The sequence below is a fragment of the Mytilus edulis genome, chromosome 10 (assembly GCF_963676685.1).
Source record: "Mytilus edulis chromosome 10, xbMytEdul2.2, whole genome shotgun sequence".
In the NCBI taxonomy this organism is placed as follows: domain Eukaryota; kingdom Metazoa; phylum Mollusca; class Bivalvia; order Mytilida; family Mytilidae; genus Mytilus; species Mytilus edulis.
Genome location: NC_092353.1, coordinates 6,963,736 through 6,989,165, shown reverse-complemented (window position 1 = coordinate 6,989,165; position 25,430 = coordinate 6,963,736). Strand labels below are relative to the sequence as shown.

Genomic DNA, 25,430 nt, shown 5'->3' with positions numbered 1-25,430 from the left:
CATATTAAAATTTGAAAAGCTTAGATTGAATGGTTCATGAGTAAATGCAATAAAGTGAATGGAAACGCCATTTTACAATCTTTCAAGAACCATAACTCCTGAACGGTAAAAGTCAAAATCGCCATTATTGAACTTGACCTTCATTTAGTTGTCAGTAACAACATATTAAAATTTAAAAAGCTTTGGTTGAACAATTCATGAGTTAATGCACAGACAACATTTGATTGCCACCTGCCCGTCCGCTGTACATCCTCAAATCAATAACCGACATTTTTGTCACAAAAATCCGGTTAAAAATAATAAAATTGCTGTTAAAGCATAAAACATGATTATGTTGGTTTATTGCTTTTATTTCAGTGGATCAATTAAAATATTAAGAGTTCGACATATCAGTAAAAATATGTGTGTTTTAATATAAAATAAGGAGACATCTATCCACAAGGGACTTAAGTTCAGTATCAAAACAAACTAATAAATGTTCAGTAGGTCAATAAAAACTGTAACTTCAGTGGATCAATAAAAGTTTAGGGTTCAGTGGGTAAAGAGCTAAACTGACCTCTGATGACCAGTCTGTGCTAGCTGGAGTGATATCTGTTAATCTGCATGGTAAAGCCTGAAAATATAAATGTATATAACAATCAATAAAGATATGAAATCCATATTTTAGATGACTATAAACCAACTTATTTTCGTTTATACTTTATTTCGTATTTTACCCTTTTTAGTCCACGGCGCGGCTATTTAATTTCGCGATCTTATTTACTTGTTGCAGTTTGACAAGGAAAGGTCCAAATTTTAAATATTTGCAACGATTCATATTTGCGTTATTTTTCTACTCGTGAAAGACGTGAAAAAATAAACAGCTCACAAAAATAAGCTGGTTTACATTACTTGAAACTATACATACATACAGTGGATTCCATGTAGACCTAGTACTCCTCTTAGTTTTGCACTAGCACATAATTATGTGTATTCCTTAAATAAATACCTATTTCAACAAAACACCTGTGCTATCAAAAGCCACAAATGTGTAAAGTTTAGATAGGTTTCAAGTATCTTATTTAATTGTAATATTTCACTTTCTCTATATGCAGTTTCTTGTTTGAAATCATGCTATCCTACTATCTTTATGTGTAAAATAGCAATTAAGCTAAAAAAATGTCCATCTAAAACAACATTTTTGGAAAATATCTCACTTTATAAAATGGTGACAAATAAAACTTGAGCTGAAATTTTAAATAATTTAAGTACACCACTAGGTGGATGTAGATGTGCCAGAAGCTGATGTGTTTAATTTGTGATTTTATATACAGGTTAATTTCTTTATTTAAATCATTAGATCTATAAATAACTGACCTGTACTGGCATCATAATGAAATGGTCCAGTAAACATTAGATCTATAAATAACTGACCTGTACTGGCATCATGATGAAATGGTCCAGTAAACATTAGATCTATAAATAACTGACCTGTACTGGCATCATGATGAAATGGTCCAGTAAACATTAGTCCTATAAATAACTGACCTGTACTGGCATCATGATGAAATGGTCCAGTAGTTTTCTAAGTCTCCAATACGGTACTCTTTCTGTGTTTCCAAAGTCTACATACTGGACATCTACCTGTTTATTACCTGGGATACCGATGACCTTTGCCCTATACCACATGTCATCCCCAGAGTATTTACAAACACATGGCATATCTGCAACAGAAAAGTTTCAAAGATATATTATCAACACTATAATAAACAAGAGTGCACACGCTGAAATGTCTCGCCTTCTATACTAATCATTGATATTATGTTGATAGTCCTAAGTATAAAGCTAAGCTTTATTACAACTGTCACATAAACTTAACATTAACCAAGATAACTAAACAAAGACCAATGAACCTTGAAAAAGAGGTCCAGGTCAGATGAACCATGCCAGGCAGACAGGTACAGCTAACAATGCTTCTATGGTCGGGTGGTTGTCGCTTTGACATATTCACCATTTCCTTTCTCAATTTTAACATATATAGTTGACACATTACTTATAGTTTAAGAAAAATAGACCAAAACACAAAAACTTAACACTGTGCGATGAACCGTGAAAATGAGGTCATGGTCAAATAAAACCTGCTCGACTGACATAAAGATCATAAAATATTTCCATACACCAAATATAGTTGACCTATGGCATATAGCATTAGATAAAAAGACCAAAACTCAAAAACTTAACTTTGACCACTGAACCATGAAAATGAGGTCAAGGTCACATGACATCTGCCCGCTAGACATGTACACTTAACAATCATTCCATACAACAAATATAGTAGACCTATTGCATATGGTATGAGAAAAACAGACCAAAACACAAAAATTTAACTATAACCACTGAACCATGAAAATGAGGTCAAGGTCAGATGACACCTGCCAGTTGGACATATACACCTTACAGTCCTTCCATACACCGAATATACTAGCCCTATTGCTTATAGTATCTGAGATATGGACTTGACCACCAAAACTTAACCTTGTTCACTGATCCATGAAATGAGGTCGAGGTCAAGTGAAAACTGTCTGACAGACACGAGGACCTTGCAAGGTACGCACATATCAAATATAGTTATCCTATTACTTATAATAAGAGAGAATTCAACATTACAAAAAATTTGAACTTTTTTTTCAAGTGGTCACTGAACCATGAAAATGAGGTCAAGGACATTGGACATGTGACTGACGGAAACTTCGTAACATGAAGCATCTATATACAAAGTATGAAGCATCCAATTTGACGTCATGATTGCCCTGTTACTAACCCCTACGAATCCATAGGGGGTCACAACGTGACGGCATTAAACCAATCACAATGTGAAAATTTACCCCCAATGCGATAGGAAACATTATGAGGCATATATAGCTGACCACCTTGTTATATTGTAAGTAAGCAAAAAGTTGTGAAGATATTTGATATCAAAGCTGACAATTCTATCACTCACCCATCTGTGGGCAATATATAAACCATAAATCTCCCATATCTCTGTTGTATCTATCCTGCATCTGTCCCATCAGTTGAGCAAAATAGGTGGAGTCTTCTGTTATCTAAAGAGTAGAAAGAGAACTTTTGTTTATATATTTGTCCTCTGGTCTTTGAAGATGATCGCCTCATTGGCAAGCATACAACAGCTCCTTATTTTAATATTTATACTATGTACTATTCATCAAAGCAACAGTTAAAATTAGGAGATTTCTATACATTATACTTTTGAATCACATTTGAATACAGGTATACCACAAAACACTGACTAACTCAGGAGTCCATCTTAAATTATTAACTTTCCATTTAGTTGTTCCAGATATCAAATGTTACTTAAAATAAGTTATATGTCAAAGAGACAGCAATAGAACAAAATAATACAACAAAGATATATACAACCTAATATTTTTTGTAAACACCTTGAACTTCATCTAGTTGCCTTAAAAATATCAAGTGTGTAAATGGGACAGGAAAATGTCTGCCCACGCTTTAAATACTTTCCTTATTTTGGAAACTTTGAGTCTGCAAAAAGAATTTCTTTGATTTATTTACTAGCCATTTTCGTCCTTATTTACTGACGAGTAGACCTACTAAATATACAACTAGAGGCTCTCAAGAGCCTGTATCGCTCACCTGATTCTACTTGGGTTTTTGAAATCATATAAAAAAATATAAATTTGGCTAAAAGTGACAACACAACCTCATACGGAAAGGAACATTCAGGCTATGTTTAATTTCATTCAAAAGTCCCCCACTGGCGGCCATCTTGATCGGCTACAAAGTAACAACACTTGGTCAGCACCTCATAAGGAACATTCATGCCATGTTTGGTTTCATTCCATTCAGTGGTTCTCTAACAGAAGTCATTTGTATGCATTTCCCATAGAGTCCTATGTTAAACTAAGTCCCCCGCTGGCTGCCATCTTGGATAATGGATCGGCTACAAAGAAACAACACTTGGTCAGCACCACATTAGGAACATTCATGCCATGTTTGATTTCATTCCATTCAGTGGTTCTCTAAAAGAAGTCATTTGTATGCATTTCCCATAGGGTCTTATGTTAAACTAAGACCCCCCCTGGCGGCCATCTTGGATGATGGATCGGCTACAAAGTAACAACACTTGGTCAGCACCTCATAAGGAACATTCATGCTATGTTTGGTTTCATTCCATTCAGTGGTTCTCAAAAAGAAGTCATTTGTATGCATTTCCCATAGGGTCCTATGTTAAACTAAGTCCCCCACTGGCGGCCATCTTGGATAATGGATCAGCTACAAAGTAACAACACTTGGTCAGCACCTCATAAGGAACATTCATGCCATGTTTGGTTTTATTCCATTCAGTGGTTCTCTAAAAGAAGTCATTTGTATGCATTTCCCATAGGGTCCTATGTTAAACTAACTCCCCCACTGGCGGCCATCTTGGATAATGGATCGGCTACAAAGTAACAGCACTTGGTCAGCACCTCATAAGGAACATTCATGCCATGTTTGGTTTCATTCCATTCAGTGGTTCTCTAAAAGAAGTCATTTGTATGCATTTACCATAGGGTCCTATGTTAAACTAAGTCCCCCGCTGGCTGCCATCTTGGATGATGGATCAGCTACATAGTAACAACACTTGGTCAGCACCTCATAAGGAACATTCATGCCATGTTTGGTTTCATTCCATTCAGTGGTTCTCAAAAAGAAGTCATTTGTATGCATTTCCCATAGGGTCCTATGTTAAACTAAGTCCCCCGCTGGCGGCAATCTTGGATAATGGATCAGCTACAAAGTAACAACACTTGGTCAGCACCTCATAAGGACCATTCATGCCTTGTTTGGTTTCATTCCATTCAGTGGTTCTCAAAAGAAGTCATTTGTATGCATTTCCCATAGGGTCCTATGTTAAACTAAGTCCCCCGCTGGCGGCCATCTTGGATAATGGATCAGCTACAAAGTAACAACACTTGGTCAGCACCACATTAGGAACATTCATGCCATGTTTGATTTCATTCCATTCAGTGGTTCTCTAAAAGAAGTCATTTGTATGCATTTCCCATAGGGTCCTATGTTAAACTTAGTCCCCCGCTGGTGGCCATCTTGGATGATGGATCAGCCACATAGTAACAACACTTGGTCAGCACCTCATAAGGAACATTCATGCTATGTTTGGTTTCATTCCATTCAGTGGTCTCAAAAAGAAGTCATTTGTATGCATTTCCCATAGGGTCCTATGTTAAACTAAGTCCCCCGCTGGCGGCCATCTTGGATAATGGATCAGCTACAAAGTAACAACAATTGGTCAGCACCTCATAAGGAACATTCATGCCTTGTTTGGTTTTATTCCATTCAGTGGTTCTCTAAAAGAAGTCATTTGTATGCATTTCCCATAGGGTCCTATGTTAAACTAACTCCCCCACTGGCGGCCATCTTGGATAATGGATCGGCTACAAAGTAACAGCACTTGGTCAGCACCTCATAAGGAACATTCATGCCATGTTTGGTTTCTTTCCATTCAGTGGTTCTCTAAAAGAAGTCATTTGTATGCATTTACCACAGGGTCCTATGTTAAACTAAGTCCCCCACTGGCGGCCATCTTGGATGATGGATCAGCTACAAAGTAACAACACTTGGTCGGCACCTCTTAAGGAACATTCATGCCATGTTTGGTTTCATTCCATTCAGTGGTTCTCTAAAAGAAGTCATTTGTATGCATTTCCCATAGAGTCCTATGTTTAACTAAGTCCCCCGCTGGCAGCCATCTTGGATAATGGATCGGCTACAAAGTAACAACACTTGGTCAGCACCACATTAGGAACATTCATGCCATGTTTGATTTCATTCCATTCAGTGGTTCTCTAAAAGAAGTCATTTGTATGCATTTCCCATAGGGTCCTATGTTAAACTAAGTCCCCCGCTGGCGGCCATCTTGGATGATGGATCAGCTACATAGTAACAACACTTGGTCGGCACCTCATAAGGAACATTCATGCCATGTTTGGTTTTATTCCATTCAGTGGTTCTCTAAAAGAAGGCATTTGTATGCATTTCCCATAGGGTCCTATGTTAAACTAAGTCCCCCGCTGGTGGACATCTTGGATAATGGATCGGCTACAAAGTAACAACACTTGGTCAGCACCTCATAAGGAACATTCATTCCATGTTTAGTTTCATTCCATTCAGTGGTTCTCTAGAAGAAGTTCAAAATGTAAAAAGTTAATGACGACGACGACGGACGACGACGACGGACAACGACGACGGACGACGGACGCCAAGTGGTGAGAAAAGCTCACTTGGCCCTTCGGGCCAGGTGAGCTAAAAATTAAACCTCTAGAGTTCATGAATTTTAAATTAAGACTATTCAGTATAAACTTCTTTCTTCACCAAAGAACCTTTGTTATGTTTTACCTCTTGAACATAGAATGCCGATGGGTCTCCAGCACAGGTCACTAACCCTGTAAATGAACAACCCCGACTCTTTGGTTCTGGTTTTATAAACGTACGTCTCGTAGCAGTCTGACCTATAATTAATAAATAACATAAGCTAGTTAATAGGAATCAATTAAATATGAAGTTCATGGTGAATGAATTATAAAAGTCCAACTTTTGATCACACAGAATTGCCATTGGACCATGTCTCTGATTGTGAAGACTTGAAACTGCAAAGAAATTAAAAAAGTAGTGTTTCACCTTTAGCAATATCTGCTAAAACATAACAATGTTATTTTACAGCCAATAGCTGAATAGCATCATCAGAATTAATATGAAAGAGACATCCAAGAGAAGATTTTTAGTCATGTGTTATTAACAGAAAAGAAACTGCAATATATGTCCTTTTGATAAATATCATGTTAAAGAAAAAGAATTCTAGCTACTGATGTTTGATCTTAGCCATACTCACCAACTACATTGCCAGAGTCTGGAGAGATGAATTTAGCCAGTTCTAAGAAGACAAGACTGTCTCTCACTGATATTGGTCTGTCATCTTTTATGTCTTCATTTGGTGGTTTACTGAGGTCAACATGTAGGACATTGTTCACTTCTCTCACTACCACTAGATTTAACGTGTGATTTTCTGTCATTTTAACAAAGGTTGATATAGACTCTTCAGACCAGGCACCAGTCTAAAACAAATTATAGAGAGAAGTTTTATTTCTATTTTTAAAAACTTAAAAACATATGCTATCTAAGATTGATAGAATACAGGAAAATACTTAATGCATAAGCCATTTTTTTAATAAAAAAAGAGAGGCTATGTTCAAAATTAGGAACATGCATACATTTGTTTGAACATGTCGTAAGTCAGGAACCTGTTCAGGCTGTTGTTCAGTGATTGTTGTTTGTTGATGCGATTCATAAGCTTTTCTTGTTTCTTGGTTTTTATATAGATAAGGCATTTGGTTTTCATGTTTGAATTGTTTTACACTAGTCATTTTGAGGTATTTAAGGCAATACTTTGACCTTTAATTGTTCATTTTTTTCACATTGTTTGATGGTGAGTTGTCTCATTGTCACTCATACCAGATCTATCTATATAAATGTTATCCATGCCAATAGACACAAAGAAAACACTTTCAACTTATGTGTGATCAATTTTGATTAATTATTCAACCATGAAACTGATATCACTAAATACCAATTAGTTGCACACTATTGGTCTGTAGTGGGTTTTTGTCTCATTGGCAATCATACCACATAATGATGCATTTACCTCTAGATCTATAAACAAAACCAAATGTCAACATATCTTATACCAGTGTTTTGAGTCAATTATAAGACATAGTAAAACATTTTGTTATAATTTTCCATACCTCATTAGCTGGTCGAATATCATGTAGACAGCATTCTATCAATAACTCTGGTTGTTTAGAATGCTTTGGCTGTATTGTTCTTATTCTGTAATGCACAAAATATTCTTCAGTTGTTAAGAACTAAATGCATTTGGAATACAGCATACTAGCACAATTTCAAGTTAAAGCCAAGTTGAAGAGTCTTAAAATCTTAATATCAGCCAGCCATGACTGAAATTTTGTCATGAATAAACAAGTTACAAAATAAACAAGTTACCATTTAAATTCCTATCACATTTTGATAGTATCCTGTAATACTCAGCTAACTTTGTATAAGTGTATTTTTTGTTACCCAACAGTACTGAACATGTACCTTAATAATGAAGAACTGATGTAGTAATTCAGACACATACTATGAAGTTACTAAATAATACACTTCTTTCTTATTTTAAATTTCTGGGAATTCCCTTAATCTGTAAAAAAAACTTTTACGATTGCGTTTGTGTTAGTGTTACCTATTCATTTGGGACTTTCTAGGAATTCCTGTAATCTATATAAAGAACATCTACAATTGTGCTTTTTTTTCAGTGTTTCCCTCAGTTACATCTATACCATTGTTCATCTTACCTATCTAATGGGACTTTCTGGGAATTACCAAAATCTATATAAAGAACTTCTACCATTGTACTCTTGTTAGTATTTCCTTCATTGACGTCTCTTACTCTGGCTCTATACCACTTATCATCTTTGAACTTGGATAATACCATATCACCTGCAAAATAATTTCACAAATTGTATTAAAATTGAAATATTTATACCAAGTTAAAATAGTATACATAATTTGAAACTGAGAAGTTTTGGTAATTCATATTGACACATGCGCTTTGTTTTAGATTAATATCCTTCAAACATAGATATGATGGATATGTTAAATAGTATTGTACTAAAGAATGGAGGTGTTTTTATTTCAAAGTTGTGTTCTAGTGTTATCTATTAAGTACGGATTTTCCACACACTCTCACTGCACTTACTTTTTTGCATGAAATCTCGTGAGAAGAAGCGAGGTGCAGACAATGTACCAGTGAAAACTATACAAGGCCTCTTATGGTTATAGTCCTGAAAGTTGGATGAGTACTGATTGATATTTTAGTCTTGATTTATATATTTGCTATAATTGGCTTTTAACTAGTTTCAGTAGTTGTGAGTACTCTTAGATCTGTGCTTTATGTCTTCGGTCTTTATATAACTTAAACTGAGATTTATAATAAATGACATCTACCACTCACCTCTGGCCAGTTTTTTTGGTATAGGTGCCACAGGACTCCTGGCATATGAGTTGATGGCTTTAGATAACTTATTTAGAATATTCTGATCTGAACATTTCTGTACCATAAATAGACAAGGATTTCTAACATGAGTGACGATAACTGGTGTTGATGAGCCTGAAAGTAGAATATTTCAAAGTAATTGCACATTATTACCAAAATTTATGAGATGTGTTGTGCCAATACTTACAGCATTAAGATATGTGTCAAAAAATATTTTCTAAATGTTGTATGTTCAAGTACTGAAGTCTGGTTTAAGTCTTTCTCAACCAGAACAAAAGGCAAACTCAATCATACAATGCTGTAAGAAACATAATTTCTGCAGGTAAATATCTGGACAAGATTATTATTTTTGCTGACTACGTTAATGAGGTGTTCATTCATTTTTATTCTTGAAAAGACAGTATCAATACCATACGTCAGAAAAATGTAGATAAATATACAATATATGTACATATATAATGTTGGAGCTTTCGAAAACAAGACAAAAAGCGAGGCTCACTACACCCTACACTTGAAACTTCTCAAAATTTAGATCATTGTCTTTAATAATTCTTTGATGTGAGAATATATATATAAGCAGTCTTTACCTCTGATCTTCTCCCCCTTTGAAGGAATAATATCAAGGTCAGGGGTCATACTTCTGGTACTGCCTTGAGAATTATCTACAGATTGATCTAAAATAGCAAAAAAATCATAAATTAAAAATGTCCATCATGAAAATTTAAGCTCTTGTGGGCCAATACTTTGGTTAATAAGCCAGACAGCATTATTAGGTAAGGTACACTACCCTCCTAGTCCTACAGACAGATAGATTGGTTATCTGTCCAACTAGTCTACTCTTAAAGGGGATAGTTTACCTAACCTTATAATGACTTCATGTTTCAGCTAGCAAACAAGCTAACCAAAGATATTACCTTTACCTACACACTCAATGTAATCAGCTGTAAAGTTAAGAGCTTATAATTGAAACAAGCTATCAGCCATGTTATGGTTGAACGATCTGTAGGATAGTTTTGTTAACATACTTTATATTGAATGTAAGAGTTTTCAACAAAGATGAAATAGCAATAAAAAGTGAATAAATCCCAATAAAAATTTGATACTCATAACTAAGCATGGTGGCAAAAAATGTGGAAAAATGAATAGTAGTCACTATTTTTCAAATTTATAAGCAAGGTACTTTATCATATTTCTTAATGCAATTAATCAGTTACAGTAACACAGAAACCTAACGTAGTTTCTAATAAGAACATTTAATTTCAAGATGATGATGACGAAAATGTGGTTCTGTTTCTAATGAGAAATGTATGCCAACAAGTTCACCATGTAAGCCACCCAATCAATATCAAGTGGTGCTATTTGCAAAATTCTCAGACCTTCACAAAACCACACAGACAGATCACACTGTGCCTTAGACGTACATACCTTCTAGAATAACATCCTCTGATAGTCTGGATACCACACTGACTGAATCAGAAGGTGTCTGTGTACCAGCACTATCTGTATCATCAAACACAAGACATTCAGGCTTATCTGACAGAGTAAAATAGGCAGCTCTGAAAAAAACATACAGATTAGGTTTAATCAAATAATCAGTGAAGGGAAAACGGTACTATTTATTCTGCCATAGGCGGCAATACTAACAATTCCTAAATTTACCACTTTTTATAATAAAAACCTGGATAAAACAGTTATGTGTGGTGTTAGTACTTTATTATTCTATTCTAAAAATTAAAGCCAAATAGTATCATGACCAATTTCCAACGGAGCTTGTTTATGTTATCCATGCCCACCGTCATTTTACAACAAATTTTTGAAATTTTGGAAGCCTTTTCGAATAATTCTCTAGAAAATATTTCAATAGGTTTTAAAATTTATATTGTAAATTTACACACTGCAGTTATTCATAGATAATTAAAAAGATATATTGTACCCTTACATCCAATCACAGCGCTCCTAATTTGACTTCCTTCACCTGCCTTGGGTACACAAAAAGGCCAACCTAATGCTGGGAAAATGTAATACTACCGTTTTCCCTGAAACTTTCTAGACAATATGCCAAGTTTTATTTGAAATATTGGTAAAAATTAATCAAAGTTAAATACAATCAAAGAGCAGATTGCTCTGAGGGATACGATTGCCGTTGTTTCTTTGACACATGTATACATGTAGCTGGATAATATTATTTTCAAAACTAATTCAACTGCACATGTAAAATAGTTACAAAATAGCCAATCCCGGATAAAGGTGTATGAACAATGTAATTAGGCCTATTGTGTTTTATTTTTGTAATATCAATTCCAAGATTACTTTCCACAGCAGTCACTGAGACTCAGAGTGAGAGAAGGTATTTCACTTCGTATCTTATCACCTATTTTCCTACGTAAATTCTAGGAGGAACCCCAATCCTAACTCTTTAAATATTTAATTTCATATAAGAAAAACTCCACTTCAGTTCTTATATGACAGAAATAGATTTATCGGAATTCAGAGAACTCTCGCATTTTATCAAAACTGGGAATTCCCTCTGACGTGTTTCTAAATTTATAAAAACACTTAATATAAATATTGCTTAATTCTGATTTTCCGTGCTGTTAAAAACACGCATATAAGTCAAGGGAATTATCAAACATGAAGATTATGAAAAGAACATTATAGGAAAGTTGTTCAAGTTCAATCCCTTTGTTTGTTTTTACCTTTTAAAGCAAGACAATCATAAGAATCTGAGATGTTCCTTAATGTTTAGAATAAAACGATTGACGTGAGGGCAATGCTCTGAGCCACCGGTATAAGTCTACAGATTGCTTGAAAGCAATCGTATCCCAAAAACAGTATTTCATTAATTAAATAACATCGTTTATTAGTTCCTTTTTACACAATTATCTAGCTTTTTTCCTTCTTGTGAATGATTTGACTTTTAAATGCTTTGATTCATGTTCTACTGGTGAGGTTTACAAAGATGAAGCACCCATCTGTTGTTCCAAATTATAAGCCAAGTTTCCACACTGTATTAATTATTATTGTTTAAATAAAGAATTTATTATCATTATTATTATTATTATTATTATGGCTATTTTAAGTACTTTTCTCTTGATCTTTTTTTTTTTATAATATTTCATATCATGCTACGTGTTGGAGATTGAAAATAAGAATGCACAGTCAGTGCACATGCCATTGTCAATGTAAATATCAATTACATCATAGACAAAATAGTGATGAACAGATTATCAAAGGTCTTTTGTGAGATTGAAGCTGAGAAGCACATACCATGTGAAAAACCTTGATACTCTAAAGTTATTCTATAGTAAAAGTTAGGATAAATCAAGTGCATGCTACAAGGTTCCCTCCACATTCACAACAATTTTTTTTTAAACATAACCGGCTTACTTTGAAGGAACTGTACCAGTGATCATACCATGCCCAATAATTTCTTCCATCAGTTTGTGATCTTTTTCAAATCTACAAAAACATATTTATAAAAGAATTATATAAAATGAAGAAACACATGAAGATGTAAACAACATGACATTTTCTTGTACAGTCGATTCCACTTAATTGCATACCGCTTAATAGCATAATTCGGTTAATTGCATAGTTTTCTCCTGCACAAAACCATTTCCCATTCATCTAATGTTAAATTGTCCGGTTATATGCATAGCTCTACAAGTGGCCTTTCGGTTTATTGCATAGAAAATTATTGCCGTCTAGATATGCTTAGTTAAAACTGACGAGATTTTTGACCGGAAACGGTCATTTGGTAAGTATATTTTTCTTGAATGCATCCTTATTTTCGTTATTATTTCTTATTTACTTTTGTGTTATTGAAATAAAGTTTTAAACAGTTTCTTTCGTGTTTATTTTATGGAATTTGATTTAAAAATAAACCTCGATGTCTACACAGGTAAAGTTTCCCATGTTCTATTTTAAGCCTCGAGGTCATAAAAATGTCAAACAGATAATTGTTGTAAAAACACGTACTGACCATTCTACTTCAAAGGGTGTTAATAATTGATTGGACTTAAACAATTCATAGATTACATTTGGGGTTAATTTTTAAAACAAAAACTCCTGCTAATTATCGATCATAACCAATGTGAACTCTATTGGGCTTGGGGTGATCTGTATTAATGTTAATATTATAGGGCATTTACATATGGTTAAAGAATTTTATACATCAATCATTTGTTTTTAATATTTTATGAAAAGAGCATTTACTTTTAATTATTATATTTTCTCACTTTCAACACTTGTGTCCAGCAATTAACCCGTACAGGGCCCCACCATTACTGCTTTGCATATATACGAAACTAACAAGTTGTTACTTCAGTGCCCAACTGCATATCAACAGCAATTCATTACACATCTATTGTTAAAATAATTATAAATTGTGAAGTATTGTTTAAAAGTTTATTTTAATCAAAGCCTAACAATGTACATTGTACATATGGGTCATAGAAACAAATCTATTTTTAGAACAGTTTATTTTCGTATCCCAGGTAAAGGAAAGTCTGCATGCAAATAAACTAAAACTGAATGTGTTTATAATCTTTATTTAAAGAAACAAAATAAAATAACACATATGACACTAGAGTAGACATAAAAAAATTTATTAGAATAAATCAACACTCAGTATATTGTATGTGGATTACAGACGTTCATCTTTCTTCAGGGATTTCTTTTACTGATCTGTTCTATCGATGTTATTTGACTCTGTCATTTGGCATTTCGGATATAAGCATACTCCGCTTTATTGCATAATTTTGTCTGACAAATAGGCTATGCAAATAACCGGAATCTACTGTATTCATATTAAATCATCAATGAGTAATTTCTCTGAAGTTTTTCAATATCAAATGTACAATATTCAATTCACTGTTACTCAGAGACATACCAACACTGTGCATAATGATCAATTGACCAATAACAGTTTCAGATTATTCTTCTTACCTGAATCCATTTGAATGGACTTTTTTTTAATAGAAATTTGCAGATAAAATTACTCGTTACATAATTTGCTACTGACCCCTAGGGAACTACACAGCGTTAGTAAAATCAATAGGGGGTAAGGCTGACGGCCGATTCCAATATGTATCTTACTTACCTTTCATAGATCTGTAGGGGGTCAATAGCAAACAAACTAACAAATTTATTGCACACAGGACATTTGCTAAATCTTGTATACAAATAATCAATGACATAATATAACAATAAAAGAAGACGCTACATCATGATACCCCTATGAAATCCCCCTACAGGCTCCGGACTTGGAAGGTTCCCCACATGACTGTGCTAAATATATAAACCAATTGCATTATTATTTATTTACTTGAGGAGCAATAACAAATGTTTTTGGGATTAGAGATATGTTGGTTAACCTTATTCTTTCAGAAGATTCTTGTTGTTTAGGTTCCACTATACAGGGAATTTCTCTGGACCGTTGTAGCTGTTGTAGAATGTCTTTAGCATTTAATACCACTTCATCACTGTTACTGAGAACCCTTTGGGCAGCTGTTAAATAAAAACATAGATAATTAGTTAGTTAATCAATATATTGTCACTTTCAATAGTAAAATGTGAACCTTGAATCTCAACTGAATTTTAAAATTTGCCCTCTCTACAGAGTTGAATGCTGAATCTAGGCACTCCAATAGAACCTTTTTGTTGCTTCGTTATGACAAAAAGAACAGCAATGAGAGCAAGCATATGAAGGGATTTATTGTGTATTGTTATGATTTTGTACTCATAATCCTTTCTGTTCTTTTACTGACATTCAAAAAAGCTCCTGGACATTGAGGAAGCAGTCTTTGTACCATATTTCATCCTAAAAACAATTAAATTTTCTGTTGGAGAGTGATATAAACTAGAAGAAGAACAATTCTTCAAAATGTATCCTATTATCTGTTATAAACTGTCAGCCTTGTTATGGATGTCCCCTATATACAAAGACCCTTCTGTAATTTTCTATAGCCTTACCTTTAACTGCACTTTCTAACTGCTTTAGATTGTCCTGCATTTCTTGTTTCTGAATAAAAGAGTTTAAGAGATAATAAAAAAAAATTTGATACTGCAAAACTAAAAATTCTTACGATTTTTTATAATATTGCAGATGCCACATGTTTTGGATTTTCTTTGGTTTATATTTTAATGTCTTAACGAATCCTTTTAGCTTAGTGCTCATGCATGTATATAATATATAGTATCAAATTAGTTCAGCCTAAATGTGTATGAAATGTTTGTTCTATGTCTTTTAAAATGTTTTAATATTAGTATTATGTATGATAATTATTATGTATATGTATGTATTTGTTGGTTATAAAAGCTCAAAGAGCTTATGGTTTTTTTTTGTTATGCAGACTATAAATAAAGCTTTGAATTGAATAAGTGTTTTAATTAATTGTCAAATCTTAAAATTGGAATTAATCAATGAAAAGCTTGTATTTCTCATCAAATTAAAATTTCTTTCAAAATACTGTATATTCATTTATTTTTAGGTATTGGAGAAAAAGCCTGTATAAAATATGTACTTCATTCAACACTTTAATTCATGGTTACCTATATATACAGCTAATCTACCAAAGATTAGAATTTAAATAAAATTATAAATCCACCATACCACAAAACCATCAAAAGTTGAAGATATTATCCTGTATACCTACCAGGTCATGTAATGGTTCCACTCCGGCCTTAAATGCATCATATACTTGTTGTATCAGCTGTTTCTCTCTTGCCTGTAAGACTCCATGGAGACCAGTGTAATAGGTGGTGATCTCTTGTATGACGTCTGTGGTTTCCCCCTTCATGTCAGGTAATAACCCTGAGAGGGACTGAAATAATACATGATGATTTTAATGAGAGAGATATCAAGAAAACAAAATTGGTGACTGGAAAGAAATGTATTGCAAATTGATAAAAAAAGTTTATAGGTATGCCAAATTTTGTGATATGAAGACATTTAAAGAGAACATATCCTTTTTTCTTTCCTTATTCTCAAATACCTATATAGCTAGCTCGTTTGAAAAATGCATATCAGTTGTTTTTTATACAAATTCAGATATATGTGTATTATATAGCAAACTCTTTTACTGTTTGAACACCAAGAGTGTTGAAGACAGTTTTTTTATGGTTGAATAATATAAGTCAATGAAACATAAAAAGTCACTGCAAACACCACATGATTTCAAAATGTCATTAAACTTATATTTGTTTTGGATAAAACCACTGTACATGTAATACAGAATTTCTTTAAATACACCCATTTCAACCTTTTCATGACATAATTACCTTTTCTGCCTTTTTTAACTTTTTAATAACTCTATTAGCAGTCTGCATAGCTGGTTCCATTTCTGAGATGACAACTTTATTCTGAAAATTAAAAAAAAACCAATTACTTGACATTTTTAAGCAGTTGTACAAACTTTTCCTAATTTAAGTTGTATTGCCTTTAAATTATTTTAAATGTTCCTAGGCATATGAGTGCATTTGAGTAAGGAAACAATGTTAAGTGAAGCAAAACTTGTGATTTTTCTTCCAGTCAATGAAAAAATCTCTGTTAATAAATGATCAATCTAGAGAGCATTCAAAGAAGTATAAGGATCATGTATCTTTTCTTTCAATAAAAATAACAGAAATTTTTATGTTCTACATCAGTATGATGCATTCATATACTCTACCTTTTCTTCCATAGACAATATAAAATGGTTTTTATGTTCTCTTGTGATGACACATCGTGAGCAGACTGGTGTGTTATTCCTTACCTTTTCTTCCATAGACAATATAGAATGGTTTTTATGTTCTCTTGTGATGACACATCTTGAGCAGACTGGTGTGTTATTCCTTACCTTTTCTTCCATAGACAATATAGAATGGTTTTTATGTTCTCTTGTGATGACACATCGTGAGCAGACTGGTGTGTTATTCCTTATCTTTTCTTCCATAGACAATATAGAATGGTTTTTATGTTCTCTTGTGATGACACATCATGAGCAGACAATATAGAATGGTTTTTATGTTCTCTTGTGATGACACATCGTGAGCAGACTGGTGTGTTATTCCTTACCTTTTCTTCCATAGACAATATAGAATGGTTTTTATGTTCTCTTGTGATGACACATCATGAGCAGACTGGTGTGTTATTCCTTACCTTTTCTTCCATAGACAATATAGAATATTTTTTATGTTCTCTTGTGATGACACATCGTGAGCAGACTGGTGTGTTATTCCTTACCTTTTCTTCCATAGACAATATAGAATGGTTTTTATGTTCTCTTGTGATGACACATCGTGAGCAGACTGGTGTGTTATTCCTTACCTTTTCTTCCATAGACAATATAGAATGGTTTTTATGTTCTCTTGTGATGACACATCATGAGCAGACTGGTGTGTTATTCCTTACCTTTTCTTCCATAGACAATATAGAATGGTTTTTATGTTCTCTTGTGATGACACATCGTGAGCAGACTGGTGTGTTATTCCTTACCTTTTCTTCCATAGACAATATAGAATGGTTTTTATGTTCTCTTGTGATGACACATCGTGAGCAGACTGGTGTGTTATTCCTTACCTTTTCTTCCATAGACAATATAGAATGGTTTTTATGTTCTCTTGTGATGACACATCGTGAGCAGACTGGTGTGTTATTCCTTACCTTTTCTTCCATAGACAATATAGAATGGTTTTTATGTTCTCTTGTGATGACACATCATGAGCAGACTGGTGTGTTATTCCTTACCTTTTCTTCCATAGACAATATAGAATGGTTTTTATGTTCTCTTGTGATGACACATCGTGAGCAGACTGGTGTGTTATTCCTTACCTTTTCTTCCATAGACAATATAGAATGTTTTTTATGTTCTCTTGTGATGACACATCGTGAGCAGACTGGTGTGTTATTCCTTACCTTTTCTTCCATAGACAATAACGAATGGTTTTTATGTTCTCTTGTGATGACACATCGTGAGCAGACTGGTGTGCTATTCCTTACCTTTTCTTCCATTGACAATATAAAATGGTTTTATGTTCTCTTGTGATGACACATCATGAGCAGACTGGTGTTTTATTCCTTACCTTTTCTTCCATAGACAATATAGAATGGTTTTTATGTTCTCTTGTGATGACACATCGTGAGCAGACTGGTGTGTTATTCCTTACCTTTTCTTCCATAGACAATATAGAATGGTTTTTATGTTCTCTTGTGATGACACATCGTGAGCAGACTGGTGTTTTATTCCTTACCTTTTCTTCCATTGACAATATAGAATGGTTTTATGTTCTCTTGTGATGACACATCATGAGCAGACTGGTGTTTTATTCCTTACCTTTTCTTCCATAGACAATATAGAATGGTTTTTATGTTCTCTTGTGATGACACATCGTGAGCAGACTGGTGTGTTATTCCTTACCTTTTCTTCCATAGACAATATAGAATGGTTTTTATGTTCTCTTGTGATGACACATCGTGAGCAGACTGGTGTGTTATTCCTTACCTTTTCTTCCATAGACAATATAGAATGTTTTTTATGTTCTCTTGTGATGACACATCGTGAGCAGACTGGTGTGTTATTCCTTACCTTTTCTTCCATAGACAATATAGAATGGTTTTTATGTTCTCTTGTGATGACACATCGTGAGCAGACTGGTGTGTTATTCCTTACCTTTTCTTCCATAGACAATATAGAATGGTTTTTATGTTCTCTTGTGATGACACATCGTGAGCAGACTGGTGTGCTATTCCTTACCTTTTCTTCCATAGACAATATAGAATGGTTTTTATGTTCTCTTGTGATGACACATCATGAGCAGACTGGTGTGTTATTCCTTACCTTTTCTTCCATAGACAATATAGAATGGTTTTTATGTTCTCTTGTGATGACACATCGTGAGCAGACTGGTGTGTTATTCCTTACCTTTTCTTCCATAGACAATATAGAATGGTTTTTATGTTCTCTTGTGATGACACATCGTGAGCAGACTGGTGTGTTATTCCTTACCTTTTCTTCCATAGACAATATAGAATGGTTTTTATGTTCTCTTGTGATGACACATCGTGAGCAGACTGGTGTTTTATTCCTTACCTTTTCTTCCATTGACAATATAGAATGGTTTTATGTTCTCTTGTGATGACACATCATGAGCAGACTGGTGTTTTATTCCTTACCTTTTCTTCCATAGACAATATAGAATGGTTTTTATGTTCTCCAGTGATTACACATCTTGAGCAGACTGGTGTGTGGTCATCTTCACAATAATACTCTATCAGTTTACCATCGTGTATGGCACATGTAGAGGATACTTCTAACTGGCAAGTGGTGGTACTACTACAACAACAAAAATAATATGTTCTTCATACAAAGTCCATTATTAGAGTTAATCCCCTTATATACTTTATATAAAATTTTATATATATATTGTTAAGTTTCATGGAGTAAGAGGTTTATTTTGAATCAGTATCAAGTTTCAAAAATATCATTTTCAACTATTTTCTTTTTACTGATAAATTTTCTTTTTTTCATAAAATACTAACCTTTCTTCCTGTGATAAAGGTATAGCTTGATGTTGTCGGAGAGTATTAGAAGAGCCATGAATCTGTAAGAGAGATGAAATGTGCTAACTTGATAAATCTCTATCTAAATGACAAGCAAACCAGTGACAACATAACAGCTATATATTATATTATCCCTAAAGTTATCTTCTGAGTCTGAATGTACTGAGTAATTAACAATTAGAGTTAAGAACACATAATTGTACCCTCTATGGAGAATGTTGCTGTCACCTCCTTCACTGTTATAGCTCAAACATTTAATCATACCCCCTCCAAAAGAAGACATGTATACTGGTTTCCACATCAGTCCACCTAATCCTTGTTGCACTTTTCTCAGGAACTACAAATTAGTTTCCTGGAATTTGGTAGCAAGTCTTTTGTAAGCATGCAATATAGTGTGATGTATTTAGGTTCATTGCTTAACAACTTCCTGTTTACAGAATACTTTTACGAATAATTGAACTCTCCATGGAGAATGTTGCTGAGTTTGGCAAACTTTCACCATTCTAAAAATCTGTGAAAATTCTTCAATAATTCGACTTGTAATATGAGGTACATATCTTTAAGTTTAATACATACAATCAAAACTGTTTTATAAGCTTTCAGCAGAATAATGCCAAGCCTATCAGAGAGGAGATGAAGGTTATCTTAATTGAATGGTAAATGATATCACAAAGGCACCAACACTTAAAAAGAATATTTAAGATGAACATTAGACCGTTGGTTTTCCCGTTTGAATGGTTTTACACTAGTAATTTTGGGGCCCTTTATAGCTTGTTGTTCGGTGTGAGCCAAGGCTTCGTGTTGAAGGCCGTACTTTAACCTATAATGGTTTACTTTTTAAATTGTTATTTGTATGGAGAGTTGTCTCATTGGCACTCACACCACATCTTCCTATATCTATAGATTCCATACCTGATTAAAACAGATCTTACACAAGATGAAATCACATCTGTCACATTTACAGGTAGCTAGTCTTCTACAGCATTCACGACATAACTTCTCCACTGTAAATACAATTATCATATATTTCAGGTCTTGTCTTTAGAGTGTATTGACTAAAAATACTGTAATTACTTACTGAATCTTAGACCTAGAAGTATGTTTTTTAAAGCCTTGATGCAAAACAACTTAAATACGTATGTGTGTTCCTCATGTATATTAATCTTGGAAGGGTTGACTGGTGTATAGAAATATGTTCATGCCATGAACTTTTGACAGGGAGTTTGTAAAAGTGGGGTCTGAATGCCTCACTCATTCGCTCACAGTACTGATTGTATAACTTTTGCAGTCACACCTGGTCTGAAAAGGGGCTTTGATTGAAATGTTTGGTGCAGAGAGAGAAAATCTAGTGCTCGTTAACAAACCCTTTCAACAATTCTCTAGGGGTCTATAGCTAATAGGTGGTCTGTTGCTATGCAAAATTTCTATCTAAATATGGCAAATACAGGCAAATTTGGTTCACATGAATTTTGCTTGAACTTATATTCATCATGTTCATGTGAATCTCACATGAATTTCATCTCAAACAAGCTTATACATGAAACTCACATAAAATCAGTCCATGTGAGTTTCAAGTGGAAATCAAATGATTTTTTTCATGTAAAAAAACATTTTAATAAGTTCACGTGAAATTCACTTGAAAAATTTACATGAATTTAAATCACTTGAAATTTACATCAAATATATAAGCTCGTTTGAGGTGAATCTCATGTGAAATTTTTATTGTGAATTTCTTGTGATTCATGTGAAATTCATGTGAACAAAATTTGCCAAAGTATCCAAATTACTTCAAGTTTCCAGTGGCAGTCCAAATTTTCCATCCTGCATCCCAACTTAGAACCTACTTAATATATTTATTGGTAATTTTTCTCGTCCTGATCATGAATAAAATATTTGCCACTGGAAATAAAGTGAACAATATAAAATAATCATATAAATAGCCAGCAATACATCCTACCTCTTTTATCAGTCAGAGAATAATCTCTTTTGGATTGCATATTCATTCCAGCTGGTGTCAGTTTACTCAGTTCTCTACAATAACAATTTATAATCTCTATATATCTAGATACAAGTCTAATGGTATACATAAAATAAACATGTTTAATGCAATACATATAACATACTGTCAACCAACTTATTTTCGTGAATACTTTATTCACATTTTACCCTTTGTAGTCAACTTCAATGCTATCTAATTTCATGATTTTCTAATTTACCTGATGTAGTTAAATGAAAGATCCAAGTTTTACATATTTGTGACAATTTATAATTTGCGAAATTTTACTACTTGCGCAAGTCACGAAAATAAAATTGCTCACAAAAATTTGTTATACTTTTAATTCTGATGGTAAAATTTAGAAGAAAAGTGAAAATAGAAGGATCTTACTGCACTGTAACAAGTCTATCATTAATTATCTTTATATTTATATAAATAAATTCGGTGCATTTACTGTCTTCTGATTGGTTAAAATTATTAGTTTTATTTTCAATGTTGTCAATTTTTATGTCGACACACACACTCTGACGTTGTGTATTCATACGCCAACATGTGTGTACGTTGTTATTGTTAATATAAATAAGATGAAAAGTTCTTTGAGCTTTATTTTTGATAGATATTTATTTATAATGAATGGCAATAATTTATTTTGAATTTATTGAACCATAAAATTAATTATTGACTCTTCACATTTTACATAATCCGCTTCACGGATTATTCAATGTGAAGAGTCAAAAATTAATTTTATGGTTCAATAAATTCAAAATAAATAATAGCCATTCATTAAATAATATTTAGATTACCTATTTAACATCAGCAATGATCAGACTTTTGATTTAGGATGATTACTTTGAATATTACCATGATTACTGATATATTGTCAAGCTTACTGATTTTGATAGATATATTTAGTTGTCTGACCAATCTTTAGATAGATATATATATATATTATCTTGGCCTTATGACCAATGTGACTTACTGATCTAAGAGGATCTTTTGGTTACACACTATCATGCCTGTTGTGTATACATCTGGCCACAGACTTTTAATTCCATCGTCACTGATAGGAGACGGAACCTACAAAACACAGAAAATTTATAAATACAAAATAAACAAGAAAAACCTTCTTCAGCATGTTCAAAAACTTCAACCTGAAGCAGGACAGACAGACTGAGGAACAGAATGAAAAACATAATACCACTAGGTGGGGCATAAAACATAATACCACTAGGTGGGGTATAAAAATTACAAATAGATACAGAATGTGTTTTTTTAGTTGCTTTTGTTTTACTTATGTATGGCATGAACAATGAAAACAGCACAAATTAATTGTACATACCTGACATGTAGGACATGTAATACTGGTCTTGTTTTCTCTGGCTAGTTTGTTGAGGCATGCTGCACAAAATGTGTGTCCACAATGAAGTAATACTGGATTTCTATTGAATTTAGGTGCATCTGAATGTATGTAGAAAATATTATAGTCAAACAAAAAGTTCTTTATAAAATATGAAATATTTTGGTTCAAACATTGAGCTAGTACTTACATGTACATGTAGGTGAAAATTCTCAAAATTTCTACTTTATGACCCCAAAATCTTATTTTCTTTACTCAAAACTTCAAAAGTTTGATAAATTGAATGAAGCTGTACAAATTCCTTACACTGAGCGATGTCCTTTCAAAGTGTTTTGTACGTAAAATGGCATTTTAGGCCAAAAAAGTATATTAGTCTGGCTTCAATATTCTTCCATATTCTTTCAAAAAAAATGTTCCCTTTTTTCAAATACTGTGTAAATTCCGTAAATTTCATCTGATTTTGACACAGTTTTCAACAAATTTAAGCACCATCGATGTTTACACTTTTATCCAGGTATTCAACAATGAAGGATAACTAGTGTTTGCAATGTTTTGAGCGGGAAATATAAAAGAGGTTTTCTGATTCTGGTAAAATGGAATCATTGTCAGCTGTCTAAAGCATGATTTGTTCAGAGAAAGGGTTAACTCTTTAATACTGTTGTTTTGTAGATAGATATGTCAACATGCCTTTTATTTAACTTGAAAATGTCATTCTTGCAAATCTCCTCCTCAGCTGTTTAAACTGAAAAGAGGAAAATCTCCCTCTGAAGGTTTCATAGGTTGGCAGGGATGTTCAAAATAATGAACAAACAAGAATGTGTCCAAAGTACACGGATGCCCCACTCGCATTATCATTCTCCATGTTGAATGGACCTTGAAGTTGGCTAAAAAATCTAATTTGACATTAAAATTAGAAAGATCATACCATCATGACCATAGGGAACATGTGCACTAAGTTTCAAGTTGATTGAACTTCAACTTCATCAAAAACTACCTTGACCAAAAACTTTAACCTGAAACTCCCACTTTCATTTTCAATGTTCAGTGGACCGTGAAATTGGGGTCAAAAGTCTAATTTGACCAAAATTTAACCTTGACCAAAAACTTTAACCTGAAGCAGGACAAACGAACGGACGGACAGACACACTAGAAAACATAATGACCCTCTACTATTATAAAAACAAATACAGTACACTGATACACAGAAACAAACTACAACCACTGAATAAGAGGCTCATGACTTGGGACAGGCACTTACAGAATGTGGCAGGGCTACATGTTATTCCCCCAAATATAAAACTATAAACTGTAGGTTCCTTTACCATGTTTACAATACAGTAATCATGGTAATAGTGCATAGGAATTGTTTATATTATTCTGTTTAAGTATTTCATCTATGTTTTTATTCTGACACATGTGAAAGGTGTTGTTAAGACATAGAAATAATGGATATTCAGTTTCTGTTTGTTTTCTTTTAAAATTTATTTCTAGGATTTATATCAGCAATGTCTTGGACTAGTTTGAAAAATTTGTGTCAATCAACTACTTTTAAAACAAAACTTAAATATCAAAGGGTAAATCATGTTAATAATGCAGAAACATTTTAAAAAATATATTTTTCTTTAAGAAAAATTATCTTTGAACATGGTGTTACAAAAATGTAGTGAATGAAATAAAGACACAAATATTATTATACACAAATTTTTAATGACATTTATTGTGAAGATCTCCCACTTGAATCGTCTGCTGTTATCTATTTTTCTTTTTTTACACTGCTTCTTGGTCAAGACAAATACCTCTATCTTCCTTTTGATCTTGGAGTCAACAAAGCAGAACTGAATTTCAGTTACTCATATATCGGACATAAAAACTAGTACCACTGACCTTAGTTTTCAAATGATCAAAAATTGTTAATCTATTTCTATTGAAAGTAATGAAAAAGCCAGAGAACTATACACATGGGTTATTCCTTGTCAAAACATCCAAAAACGGGAGGTTCTATACTCCTGGAAAACAGCAGACTGGCAATCGAGAGATTTCCATCATTTCGTCGTTTGTGTGGGAGACACTAGCACAAAACTGGAAGAATGTCGGGTATGGTGTATGTACTGGTAAATTCCTCCCAATATCTGAAGAACCCTCAAGAGCTGCGAGGGTACAGTGGAATCCCATGTACACTCCCTATCGGGATTAATGGAGATTTGTCACTAATGTATTTATAATATTCAATATTTACAAGGACAATCCCCAACCCAACTGTTATTATGGTGGAGGAAGCTGAAGTACTCAAAGAGAACCACCGGGCTGCTCAGCTGGAACAGACCAACCGAAGAGTAATTAGCAGATAGATCTCCTGGTCAAAGTAGCTATCCACTTTGACTAAGAGATCAATCTGCATGATCTGCTGATTTCTCTT

The 25,430-nt window shown here is 33.5% G+C and overlaps 1 protein-coding gene across 4 annotated transcripts in view; it reads right to left on the bottom strand.

Annotated features, from left to right (window-relative positions):
* The window catches only part of LOC139493259 (RING finger protein 17-like), a 63,584-nt gene that overhangs the window by 35,539 nt on the left and 2,615 nt on the right, over nucleotides 1-25,430 (bottom strand). Inside the window, exons 2-22 of one of the 4 annotated variants that reach the window (XM_071281487.1) lie at nucleotides 22,997-23,115; nucleotides 22,637-22,734; nucleotides 21,619-21,692; nucleotides 20,574-20,665; nucleotides 19,641-19,702; nucleotides 19,275-19,434; nucleotides 16,403-16,483; nucleotides 15,778-15,945; nucleotides 15,095-15,143; nucleotides 14,497-14,629; nucleotides 12,509-12,580; nucleotides 10,547-10,677; nucleotides 9,709-9,795; nucleotides 9,080-9,235; nucleotides 8,421-8,565; nucleotides 7,815-7,899; nucleotides 6,905-7,127; nucleotides 6,412-6,524; nucleotides 2,981-3,083; nucleotides 1,528-1,703; nucleotides 557-613 (exon numbers count right to left, since the gene is read on the bottom strand). In XM_071281487.1, coding sequence (XP_071137588.1) covers nucleotides 557-613; nucleotides 1,528-1,703; nucleotides 2,981-3,083; nucleotides 6,412-6,524; nucleotides 6,905-7,127; nucleotides 7,815-7,899; nucleotides 8,421-8,565; nucleotides 9,080-9,235; nucleotides 9,709-9,795; nucleotides 10,547-10,677; nucleotides 12,509-12,580; nucleotides 14,497-14,629; nucleotides 15,095-15,143; nucleotides 15,778-15,945; nucleotides 16,403-16,483; nucleotides 19,275-19,434; nucleotides 19,641-19,702; nucleotides 20,574-20,665; nucleotides 21,619-21,692; nucleotides 22,637-22,734; nucleotides 22,997-23,115 — 2,384 coding nt within the window. Of the gene's footprint in view, nucleotides 1-556; nucleotides 614-1,527; nucleotides 1,704-2,980; nucleotides 3,084-6,411; nucleotides 6,525-6,904; nucleotides 7,128-7,814; nucleotides 7,900-8,420; nucleotides 8,566-9,079; nucleotides 9,236-9,708; nucleotides 9,796-10,546; nucleotides 10,678-12,508; nucleotides 12,581-14,496; nucleotides 14,630-15,094; nucleotides 15,144-15,777; nucleotides 15,946-16,402; nucleotides 16,484-16,791; nucleotides 16,819-16,875; nucleotides 16,944-19,274; nucleotides 19,435-19,640; nucleotides 19,703-20,573; nucleotides 20,666-21,618; nucleotides 21,693-22,636; nucleotides 22,735-22,996; nucleotides 23,116-25,430 lie in introns of those variants that run through there. The other 3 variants (XM_071281488.1, XM_071281489.1, XM_071281490.1) reach the window with 3 other exon arrangements.